Here is an 11768-nt window from a genome sequence, read left to right on the forward strand (position 1 = left end):
TACAGGCGAAGGAGGGGCGTCGTGCGCACCAAAGAACTTGGAACATATAAGCCCCCTAGAATTACACACCAAATCTACGCTTCGCGCGCCCTGTTTTTCAACAAGTATACTGTTACTTCAAATAAAGATTTCCGGTTGATCAGCCCAATTTATTAGAAAAATGGCTCAAAGTCATTGGAAAATTTAATTGGGCTCCTGGGAAAAATGACGCGCTTTGTAGTGATCATTTTGAAATATCGGACTATCGGAAAGATACCAAAATAAGGCTTTTGTGCAAAACTGCGGTTCCTGCATTACTTTTGCCATAATTCTATTATGTAAGGTCCTTTACATGGGGTCTTCTTTGATTTTTCAACATTATTGAATTGAATTTAATTTTATTTCGTGCATGATAACATACATGAGTTCAAAATCATACACGAATCGAATTAGGTCTTTAAAGTTTAAACATAACTATAATAAATAACAATTAATAATATATTTAATATATAACGGTTCTATAAAAATGTAAATAAAATAAAGAAGATAAATAAATAAAATAATAAAATAAATTAATAAATAAAACAAGTTACTATTTTTACTTTGATTATGTTTATGTATTGGATTTTTTGTGACGAAAATCTATCACCTAAAATAAAAATAAAAGACGTTACATTAAATTGATTTCTTATAAGTTATAAACAATATAGAAAAAGTAAATATATTTATATTTTTTTTAAACATGATAGTATGAACATGCCGCTAAACACCAATGCATTCCCAGATCGACAGGAATCAAAAGAAGATCATAACAGAAAATATAGACTTTTCTCGTCCATCTACGCAAAGCAGCGTGGCCAGAACTAATAAGTTTAGGGTAGAAAAACTTATTGAAAGAATAACATTCTTTTCTTTCCCACGTTCCATTAACAAGTTGGTGTAAAAATTGATGATCTGTTTATAATAAAAGATTATTATTATTATTTTAAACCATTTTTAAAACTGAAACTACAAATTCACTTCATCATTTAGCCAATTAAGACCTGCTAATGTTTCAATATCCTTTCTGGTTATATTAATTCCAAACCCTTGAGTTAACACTTCAGATGCTGGGTTTGGTTGCATGGCCCTGTCAATCTCGGATTCCATATCAGGTGTAAGTACTTTGAGATTAATTAAAATTATTAATTAGTAAAGAAAAAAAACCCCTAAGACTAAATGATGACGTTTTTTCTTAATTGGAAGTTGATAATCATCATCTTCTTCAATTTCATTATCAACGTATTTGTTTAAATATAGAGTTGAGAATTTACTCTCAATTTTCCTAGGAAGTCTGCAAGAAGTAAATTTTACTGTTTATCCAAGAACAGAGAGTTTAGTATCGAAATTACGTTTTATTTTCAACAGAAACACTATTTAATCCTCGATCTTCATCAGGGTAGTGTTCACCATTAGATTGACTTTTTAAAAGCATTTGGTATTGTTCCTTAGTCATAAATCTATATGATTGCAGTTTTAAAGATTTAAATTACTTTAATTACTGTAATTAAGAGTAAGAATTAAGGATAACATACATTAGCGGATGAATTTGGACTTGATTGAGAAAATTTTCTGAATTTGCTTTTCATTGCATTCATTTTACGTTTCTTCTCTACTCTAGATGAATTTGCTTTGGAAAGTGACAACAAATGCCTATCCGTAGACTTATTACTCTTAGAACTGAGTTTTTTATCTATAGGTTCATCTTAAAGAAATAAATATTAACTTTTGTTACACAATACAAATAAAAAACATGATCATACGATTTAAAAACTTACAAATAACATGCGAGTTATTTTCATCATCACTTTCACTTATGTCAATAACTGGAATTTGCAGTTGCGTAGAATATTTAGAGGTTGTTTTTAAATCACTAGCAAATGGATTATCTACAAAGCATAATAATTAATAAACAACAATTAAAAATAATGGTTTTTAAAGCAGTGTCTACTGTCCAGCTCGCATGATATCTCGCGGAAAAACGTTTTTTTTAGGAGGAGCCCGCGTCAGATCGCCAATTCTTAACCCTTGAACTCTGCCTGATAACTCCCGCCAATTTGAAATTTTGAACTATAAAAAAACCAAAGAGAGTATAGGGGAGGAGTGGAAAGAGGGGAAAATCTTGTTCCTCTTTTCTACCGCGCATCTTCAATGCGCAGTACCGAGGCATTTCCGTTTGAGGCATTAAACGGTATCGTAGGTGGCGCGACTGAGCCGGAAACTCCCTCGTACCACTAGTATAATTTAGGGGCAACATTGTAATTTAGCCTAGTGGAGCGGGGGAGCTTCCACTCCTCCCCTATACTCTCTTTGAAAAAACCTTACAATTTTTGGATTGACAGCATATTTCATACGCCTATTTATATCTTCAATGCCTTTTTCCATTGGCAGCTAGCAATTAATCTGCCATCATGGAGCAACATTAAATTAGAAATAGATGCATTTAGTGCAATTAAATAAGGACGTGTCCTTATTCCTTAAAGGCGGGGACAGCTGTCCCTATTTCCTCTCTCTTTCTCACTCACCACCCTCCTTTCCCCTAGACTCGTTTCTAGTTTACAAAAATAAGCCCCGTGAGATATAACGACGGCGAAAACCAAGGCTTAACAACCGAAATATTCCATCAAGGGAAGCTACGTACGCATAGCGCTTAGTAATGGAGCCCAACACCCTAAAGTTTCAAGGGAAAAGATACAGAGTCGGAGAGGGCAACACTTGAATCTTGCAAAAGTCGTTCAATCTCTCTGTAGCAATCGGGAGCTGGGGCTCGGGTAGGGGTTTGGGGGGGGTTTCCTCTCATCGATTTTCAGTTAATTTTGTCGCTTCAAACAATCTAACATCAGCCTTCCTTGGGCAAGATATCCATTTCAACGATGGCTTATGTAAGGACGAGGAGTGAGTAGCTTGGGCGCTATTTTCACCGCCCTGTTATGTGAAAAGTCTACCCCGAGTGAACATACCGTAGATTTGAGTTCCACCCTACCACGTGACTAAGAATTGAGGTAAGGGCCGCGGGAGGGTGAAAACCTACCACGTGACTAAGAATTGAGGTAAGGGCTGCGGGAGGGTGAAAATAGCTTGGGCACTATTTTCACCGCTCGGTGAAGTCTACCCCGGGTGAACATAGCTTGCAGGCTATTTCCACCCGACCATGTGACTAACCCTTGTTTTATCTATTTTCCAAAAGTACGCCATACATTTAAATATTATGCACTGTATGGAAATTATTACATGTAAATAACGCTAGAAAACCTAAAACAACTTATACCATAAGCTATTTTTGGACACTATAGGTTAACTTTAGACCACGTTAGGATTATTTTGGACACTAATGTCATTTCGGTAAAAACTTGCTTTTATAATTAAACCATAGAAGCTGTTCATGTTGGGAGAACTTTTGAATACATAAAAAGATCCTTAAATATGACAATAACATACTCAAAGGACAACCCCGTATCTCTAATATAACCAGAGTTATGAGCCTCCAAAGTTTAGTGTAATGTTAATTCTATGGAGGGGATGTTTATGAGTAGTATAGAGCCGCACTTCCTACCTCCGTAGGTGTAGAATGTAGAGTGTAGGTGTAGAATTTCAAGGTCACCCTCTGCCACGCCCACCTGGAAAACTCGCGCGCGCCCCCTGGCGCGCCCCCCTCGCGGGAAAACTCGCGCGCGCCCCCTGGCGCGCCCCCTCGCGGGAAAACTCGCGCGCGCCCCCTGGCGGCTGCACCCCCTCGCGGGAAAACTCGCGCGCCCCCTCGCGGGAAAACATTGCGCGGGAATCTGGCAGTCCTGTCTACAACTGTCTCTGTGACGTCATTGGCGGGAAAATCTACAACTGTATCTATGACGTCATTGGCGGGAAAACACCGTGCGCCGCCTATTGGGAAACTCCTCCCTTCTACAACTGTATCTGTGACGTCATTTGAAGAATTGTATTTGTGACGTCATTGATAAGAGACGAGAATTTATTAAACGTACATTGCCAAGGGTTAATGTCTGTTGGAAGTTGCGCAATCCATTGTAATTTTTAGTTTGACTCAAAATTTCAACCTTTTTTCAAGGAGTTTATTTTGATTATGGTATTGTTTTAATGGTAATTAAAAGGTACACGTAAAAGCGTAATTAATATATAAGAAAATCATTTTAGACGTAATAGTAGAAAGCGTAATTAACCTCTGAAAATCAAAGTGTTACTGGTGTGTTAGCGTCTATTTGTAAGCCTTGGTTAAATTCTGCCTATAATAATCCAACAATTGTGACGTCATTCGAAGAGTTGTTGTATCGCGTAACGTATATTAAGGGGTGGCGGTAGTATAGACGAGAATGGAATCTTTAAACGTGCATTGCCAAGGCTTAAATCTTCTACAATTGTAACTGTGACGTCATTGATAAGAGATGATACGGGTGTAGAGTTATACTTACAAAAGGAACAAAGATTTGTCAGCCCAAATGGAATCAAATACCAGTACTTAGTTTCAAAATACAATCACAGAAAAGTAAGCGTGTGTAAATACTCACCTTTTAAATCTGGCATATTCAAAGCAATTCACGTCTAATTTTCTATTAGAATGGTACTAAAGCCAAGGTGGAGGCCGAGGCTACCCCGTTTACAGGTCAACACCAAATGCCAGGACTCGTCCTAACGTGTCTAAACCTAACCGCTTAGATCCATTAACGGCTGAAGAAAGTCGCAGAGACCCTTGTAAATCTTTGATAGATAAACTACAGTCAGTCAGAGTTGCGGGTGAAAACTATAGCCAGGGGTAAATAACGAAAGGAGTTAGAGACGCTAGCTTCCGTAGTGTAGAATGCAGTGGGACTTTCAAACGTAGACACAGAAGAGAGAAAACGCCTCGGTTGCGCCGCCTATAATTCAAAATAAGTATGATATTTTGCAACCAATAGCGTGGCAGCAAAGATTCGAAAGGCATGCTGGGATATCGATTTTCGCCTGTCTGCTAGTATTCGTCTGCTAGTGTTCGTCTTCTTACGACTGAGTGACAATTAGGGTTAGAGTAAAGTTTATTCATTTAGGTGCACTTGAATTAGAAACATGCAACTTTAAAGTTGGTAAATTCCTTATTCGATAATGAAATGGAATTAAATGTCGTTTTTGCATCCTTCAATACAGTTTTAGTTGTTTTAATTTCTTTAGTCACAGATACAGTCGATGATCCTGATCCCACAGTTCCCACTAAGCCTTGGCTCACTGGGCCGACTCTGTAACCGCGCGCTTACGGTAAAACAAGTTTGATCACATTTTGAGGATTTCCCCGGCTTCAAATTGCAAATTGTTGACTTATCTTTCTTCTTTAAATCGCTGTTTAATTATATTGGGTTGATTTATGAGACGACTTCACAACATCGACACCCGCCATTTTACTTTACCCAGAATACCTTGCGGCGCGAGATTTTAAGGCAAAACTTTTAAGGTTCTGCTCTTATTTACAATACAGTTCCAAAGATGGCACTACGTTAGTTACAAATTCTATGACGTTTCAAGGTCCCACTGTATTCTACACTACGGAAGCTAGCGTCTCTAACTCCTTTCGTTATTTACCCCTGCTATAGCCATAAAGTGCCGTACCCCAACAACTTATTACGTAAGATGGTGAGAAGAAATTCCCCCCACAGAATTTGTATAAGTCTTAGACGTCGATATGATGCCCAAATATAAGAGACGAGAATGGAATCTTTAAACGTGCATTGCCAAGGCTTAAATCTTCTACAATTGTAACTGTGACGTCATTGATAAGAGATGATACGGGTGTAGAGTTATACTTACAAAAGGAACAAAGATTTGTCAGCCCAAATGGAATCAAATACCAGTACTTAGTTTCAAAATACAATCACAGAAAAGTAAGCGTGTGTAAATACTCACCTTTTAAATCTGGCATATTCAAAGCAATTCACGTCTAATTTTCTATTAGAATGGTACTAAAGCCAAGGTGGAGGCCGAGGCTACCCCGTTTACAGGCCAACACCAAACGCCAGGACTCGTCCTAACGTGTCTAAACCTAACCTACCTCCAAGTTATAACGTTATTACGTAAGGTGGCGAGAAGAAATTCCACCACAGAATTTGTATTAGTCTTAGACGTCGATATGATGCCCAACTATAACCTCCACGAAATGTTCCTGGAGTATGCCTGAGAAAATAGGCTCTTTCTCGAATCTCGAAAAGATGATAAAACTGTTTACGTTGTACCCGCATTCGAAATGAAAGAAATAGCCCAAATACCCAAGGATAAAACTGACAACGTTTGGAAATGATGGGCGCCCACCTCTTTTACATTGAGCTTTGTTGGAAATGTCAGAAACATATTGACTACGAAGCCTGGTATAGAGAACCAATGACTAATAAGTTAGCTGTCATTTTTGAAGTCTTGTGGAGAGATCCTTGGGAACCTTCTTCTTCAGCAGAAATTCAGCGCCTTATCATGATGAAAGGTTTAGACAATGACTTTAATTTAAAAGTCAAGTAAGACCAAGATACCACCGTGTGTAGAAAGAAGAAACCATCGATAACTAACCCATTGATTGATATCTTTGTAGGTTTGCGAATTACACGTTGTAAGATACTAATTTTCAGTTTTAAATAACGCTTTTTGTCATCCATTATGGCCTGAAAATGGCCAACTCATTCCATAAAGAAAAGGATACCGATCAAGAAAAGAGCCGTATCTTATTTCGACAGTTCAAAACTGAACTAAAGGAAAAATATCCAGACTCCTCCAGGAAGTGCTACTGATCTCGAAGCTTCCATTTACATGAAAAAAAGAAGTAATTTATCAGGTTAGTTTTAAAGAGTAAGTAAAAAGAAAATCAAATCTACCTTCCATTGTGTATAAAAACACTGGTCCCGGAAGCTTTGGAACAGATTTTGGCTGTTATGAAAAAACTGTCTCCATTGAGGAACTCTATTTAGATAATATAGGAGTTAAATGGTGTATATTCGTACAAGTTATTCTTATAATGACGTTATTTAATGTAAAGATTTGTATTTTAAAATAGGGATTTTGCTCATAAACTTGCATTGGTTTTGATAAGTAATCCAAATGTACCTTTTCATACTTTGGACCTATCAAATAACCTAAAAGAAGATAAAGGTAATATATTTACTAACGAAAAAAGAAATATCAAAGACAAATAACAACAATAGCTCTTCATTGTATTTCTTAATGAAATATCTCTTGTTTGTAAAGAAAAACAGAAAATAAATGTTACCAATAAACATTGTGGTGAACTTTTTATGAGGATATTATTTCTGCATTTTTCATAATAGCGCTGAACTGCCTATCTGTACGAGGTTGAATTCAGGGTTCGTACAAACCTGGGAAACTGGGAAAACTTTCAAAAATTCAGTGTTTTTTCTTCTTGGCGGTCTAGTGTAAACATGTTTTACTGTGCTTTGGTGTGTTTTATTGTAGTTTTGTTGTGGTATAGTGTAGTTTTAGAGTGTTTTATTGTACTTTTATTGTGTTTTATTGTAGTTTTATTGTACCTTAGTGTATTTTTTGTGTTTTACTGTGTTTTATTGTAGTTTTTTTGTATTTTATTGTAGTTTTATTGTACTTTTAGTGTATTTTATTGTGTTTTATTGTACCTTAGTGTATTTTATTATGGTATAGTGTAGTTTTAGAGAGTTTTATTGTACTTTTATTGTACTTTTAGTGTGTTTTACTGTGTTTTGATTTGGTTTTATTGCGTTTTACTGTGTTATGGTGTGTTTTTATTGTAGTTTTAGTGTATTTCAGTGTATTTTGTTGTAATTTAAGTTATTTGTCATAAATTCACAAAGTTTCTGTAAGACTCAATATCATATTGAACATAATAATACGTGGAACAAAGTATTTAGTTTATTATTAGTGTATTTAGTTTATTATTATTATTAGTTTATTATTATTATTAGTTTATTTAGTTTATTATTATTATTTAGTTTATTATTATTATTAGTTTATTTAGTTCATTATTAGTTTATTATTATTAGTTTATTTAGTTTATTATTATTATTTATATATATTATGCATTTATAACATTAAAGTAAAACGAAATAAATTTCCTTACCTACATCCCCAATATAACTCCAAAATTATTATGATATTTTTCGTTTGAATCAACTAACCATTCCACGAACATCTGTCACGACAAAACGGAAACAGTAGGTGTACCATTTTTGAACGCTTTTCTCCCAATACCAGTTCAGTATAAATCTCTTCAACTAGAAAGTGTATTTTATTGTCCTTTTCGTGTATTTTATTATGGTATAGTGTACTTTTAGTGTGCTTTATTGTACTTTTAGTGTATTTTATTGTGTTTTACTGTATTTTAATGTAGTTTTATTGTACTTTTAGTGTATTTTATTGTGTTTTACTGTGTTTCATTATAGTTTTATTGTACCTTTATGTAGTTTTAGTGTTTTATTTTACTTTTAGTGTATTTTATTGTGTTTTACACTAAGGTACAATAAAACACAATAAAATACACTAAAAGTACAATAAAACTACAATAAAATACAAAAAAACTACAATAAAACACAGTAAAACACAAAAAATACACTAAGGTACAATAAAACTACAATAAAACACAATAAAAGTACAATAAAACACTCTAAAACTACACTATACCACAACAAAACTACAATAAAACACACCAAAGCACAGTAAAACATGTTTACACTAGACCGCCAAGAAGAAAAAACACTGAATTTTTGAAAGTTTTCCCAGTTTCCCAGGTTTGTACGAACCCTGAATTCAACCTCGTACAGATAGGCAGTTCAGCGCTATTATGAAAAATGCAGAAATAATATCCTCATAAAAAGTTCACCACAATGTTTATTGGTAACATTTATTTTCTGTTTTTCTTTACAAACAAGAGATATTTCATTAAGAAATACAATGAAGAGCTATTGTTGTTATTTGTCTTTGATATTTCTTTTTTCGTTAGTAAATATATTACCTTTATCTTCTTTTAGGTTATTTGATAGGTCCAAAGTATGAAAAGGTACATTTGGATTACTTATCAAAACCAATGCAAGTTTATGAGCAAAATCCCTATTTTAAAATACAAATCTTTACATTAAATAACGTCATTATAAGAATAACTTGTACGAATATACACCATTTAACTCCTATATTATCTAAATAGAGTTCCTCAATGGAGACAGTTTTTTCATAACAGCCAAAATCTGTTCCAAAGCTTCCGGGACCAGTGTTTTTATACACAATGGAAGGTAGATTTGATTTTCTTTTTACTTACTCTTTAAAACTAACCTGATAAATTACTTCTTTTTTTCATGTAAATGGAAGCTTCGAGATCAGTAGCACTTCCTGGAGGAGTCTGGATATTTTTCCTTTAGTTCAGTTTTGAACTGTCGAAATAAGATACGGCTCTTTTCTTGATCGGTATCCTTTTCTTTATGGAATGAGTTGGCCATTTTCAGGCCATAATGGATGACAAAAAGCGTTATTTAAAACTGAAAATTAGTATCTTACAACGTGTAATTCGCAAACCTACAAAGATATCAATCAATGGGTTAGTTATCGATGGTTTCTTCTTTCTACACACGGTGGTATCTTGGTCTTACTTGACTTTTAAATTAAAGTCATTGTCTAAACCTTTCATCATGATAAGGCGCTGAATTTCTGCTGAAGAAGAAGGTTCCCAAGGATCTCTCCACAAGACTTCAAAAATGACAGCTAACTTATTAGTCATTGGTTCTCTATACCAGGCTTCGTAGTCAATATGTTTCTGACATTTCCAACAAAGCTCAATGTAAAAGAGGTGGGCGCCCATCATTTCCAAACGTTGTCAGTTTTATCCTTGGGTATTTGGGCTATTTCTTTCATTTCGAATGCGGGTACAACGTAAACAGTTTTATCATCTTTTCGAGATTCGAGAAAGAGCCTATTTTCTCAGGCATACTCCAGGAACATTTCGTGGAGGTTATAGTTGGGCATCATATCGACGTCTAAGACTAATACAAATTCTGTGGTGGAATTTCTTCTCGCCACCTTACGTAATAACGTTATAACTTGGAGGTAGGTTAGGTTTAGACACGTTAGGACGAGTCCTGGCGTTTGGTGTTGGCCTGTAAACGGGGTAGCCTCGGCCTCCACCTTGGCTTTAGTACCATTCTAATAGAAAATTAGACGTGAATTGCTTTGAATATGCCAGATTTAAAAGGTGAGTATTTACACACGCTTACTTTTCTGTGATTGTATTTTGAAACTAAGTACTGGTATTTGATTCCATTTGGGCTGACAAATCTTTGTTCCTTTTGTAAGTATAACTCTACACCCGTATCATCTCTTATCAATGACGTCACAGTTACAATTGTAGAAGATTTAAGCCTTGGCAATGCACGTTTAAAGATTCCATTCTCGTCTCTTATATTTGGGCATCATATCGACGTCTAAGACTTATACAAATTCTGTGGGGGGAATTTCTTCTCACCATCTTACGTAATAAGTTGTTGGGGTACGGCACTTTATGGCTATAGTTTTCACCCGCAACTCTGACTGACTGTAGTTTATCTATCAAAGATTTACAAGGGTCTCTGCGACTTTCTTCAGCCGTTAATGGATCTAAGCGGTTAGGTTTAGACACGTTAGGACGAGTCCTGGCATTTGGTGTTGACCTGTAAACGGGGTAGCCTCGGCCTCCACCTTGGCTTTAGTACCATTCTAATAGAAAATTAGACGTGAATTGCTTTGAATATGCCAGATTTAAAAGGTGAGTATTTACACACGCTTACTTTTCTGTGATTGTATTTTGAAACTAAGTACTGGTATTTGATTCCATTTGGGCTGACAAATCTTTGTTCCTTTTGTAAGTATAACTCTACACCCGTATCATCTCTTATCAATGACGTCACAGTTACAATTGTAGAAGATTTAAGCCTTGGCAATGCACGTTTAAAGATTCCATTCTCGTCTATACTACCGCCACCCCTTAATATACGTTACGCGATACAACAACTCTTCGAATGACGTCACAATTGTTGGATTATTATAGGCAGAATTTAACCAAGGCTTACAAATAGACGCTAACACACCAGTAACACTTTGATTTTCAGAGGTTAATTACGCTTTCTACTATTACGTCTAAGATGATTTTCTTATATATTAATTACGCTTTTACGTGGACCTTTTAATTACCATTAAAAACAATACCATAATCAAAATAAACTCCTTGAAAAAAGGTTGAAATTTTGAGTCAAACTAAAAATTACAATGGATTGCGCAACTTCCAACAGACATTAACCCTTGGCAATGTACGTTTAAAGCTATCCATTCTCGTCTCTTATCAATGACGTCACAAATACAATTCTTCAAATGACGTCACAGATACAGTTGTAGAAGGGAGGAGTTTCCCAATAGGCGGCGCACGGTGTTTTCCCGCCAATGACGTCATAGATACAGTTGTAGATTTTCCCGCCAATGACGTCACAGATACAGTTGTAGACAGGACTGCCAGATTCCCGCGCAATGTTTTCCCGCGAGGGGGCGCGCGAGTTTTCCCGCGAGGGGGCGCAGCCGCCAGGGGGCGCGCGCGAGTTTTCCCGCGAGGGGGCGCGCGCGAGTTTTCCAGGTGGGCGTGGCAGAGGGTGACCTTGAAATTCTACACCTACACTCTACATTCTACACCTACGGAGGTAGGAAGTGCGGCTCTATACTACTTTTATGAACATTTTGCTTAATTAGTAAAAGGAAAGACCAAAATATTCTCGGCCGCATGGCGTCACGCG

At 36.0% G+C, this 11768-nt stretch overlaps 1 protein-coding gene and 1 long non-coding RNA gene across 2 annotated transcripts; both read right to left on the minus strand.

Annotated features, from left to right (window-relative positions):
* Positions 1–744: 744 nt before the first annotated feature.
* Positions 745–1197, minus strand: LOC149647045 (sentrin-specific protease 1-like). The gene is made up of 2 exons (XM_089849685.1): positions 1000–1197; positions 745–933 (listed from the first exon to the last, which is right to left on the minus strand). The coding sequence occupies exons 1-2, from the start codon at positions 1126–1128 to the stop codon at positions 775–777; spliced, it is 288 nt and encodes a 95-aa protein (XP_089705811.1). The 5' UTR covers positions 1129–1197; the 3' UTR covers positions 745–774.
* Positions 1168–2678, minus strand: LOC149647046 (uncharacterized). The gene is made up of 5 exons (XR_016371763.1): positions 2394–2678; positions 1797–2088; positions 1554–1723; positions 1371–1478; positions 1168–1312 (listed from the first exon to the last, which is right to left on the minus strand). It is a non-coding gene; the product is annotated as an uncharacterized LOC149647046 (long non-coding RNA).
* Positions 2679–11768: the final 9090 nt, after the last annotated feature.

The sequence above is a fragment of the Phalangium opilio genome, unplaced genomic scaffold (genome assembly GCF_054372755.1).
Source record: "Phalangium opilio isolate 3A_F unplaced genomic scaffold, DU_Popi_V2 ptg000089l_1, whole genome shotgun sequence".
Classification (NCBI taxonomy): Eukaryota; Metazoa; Arthropoda; class Arachnida; order Opiliones; family Phalangiidae; genus Phalangium; species Phalangium opilio.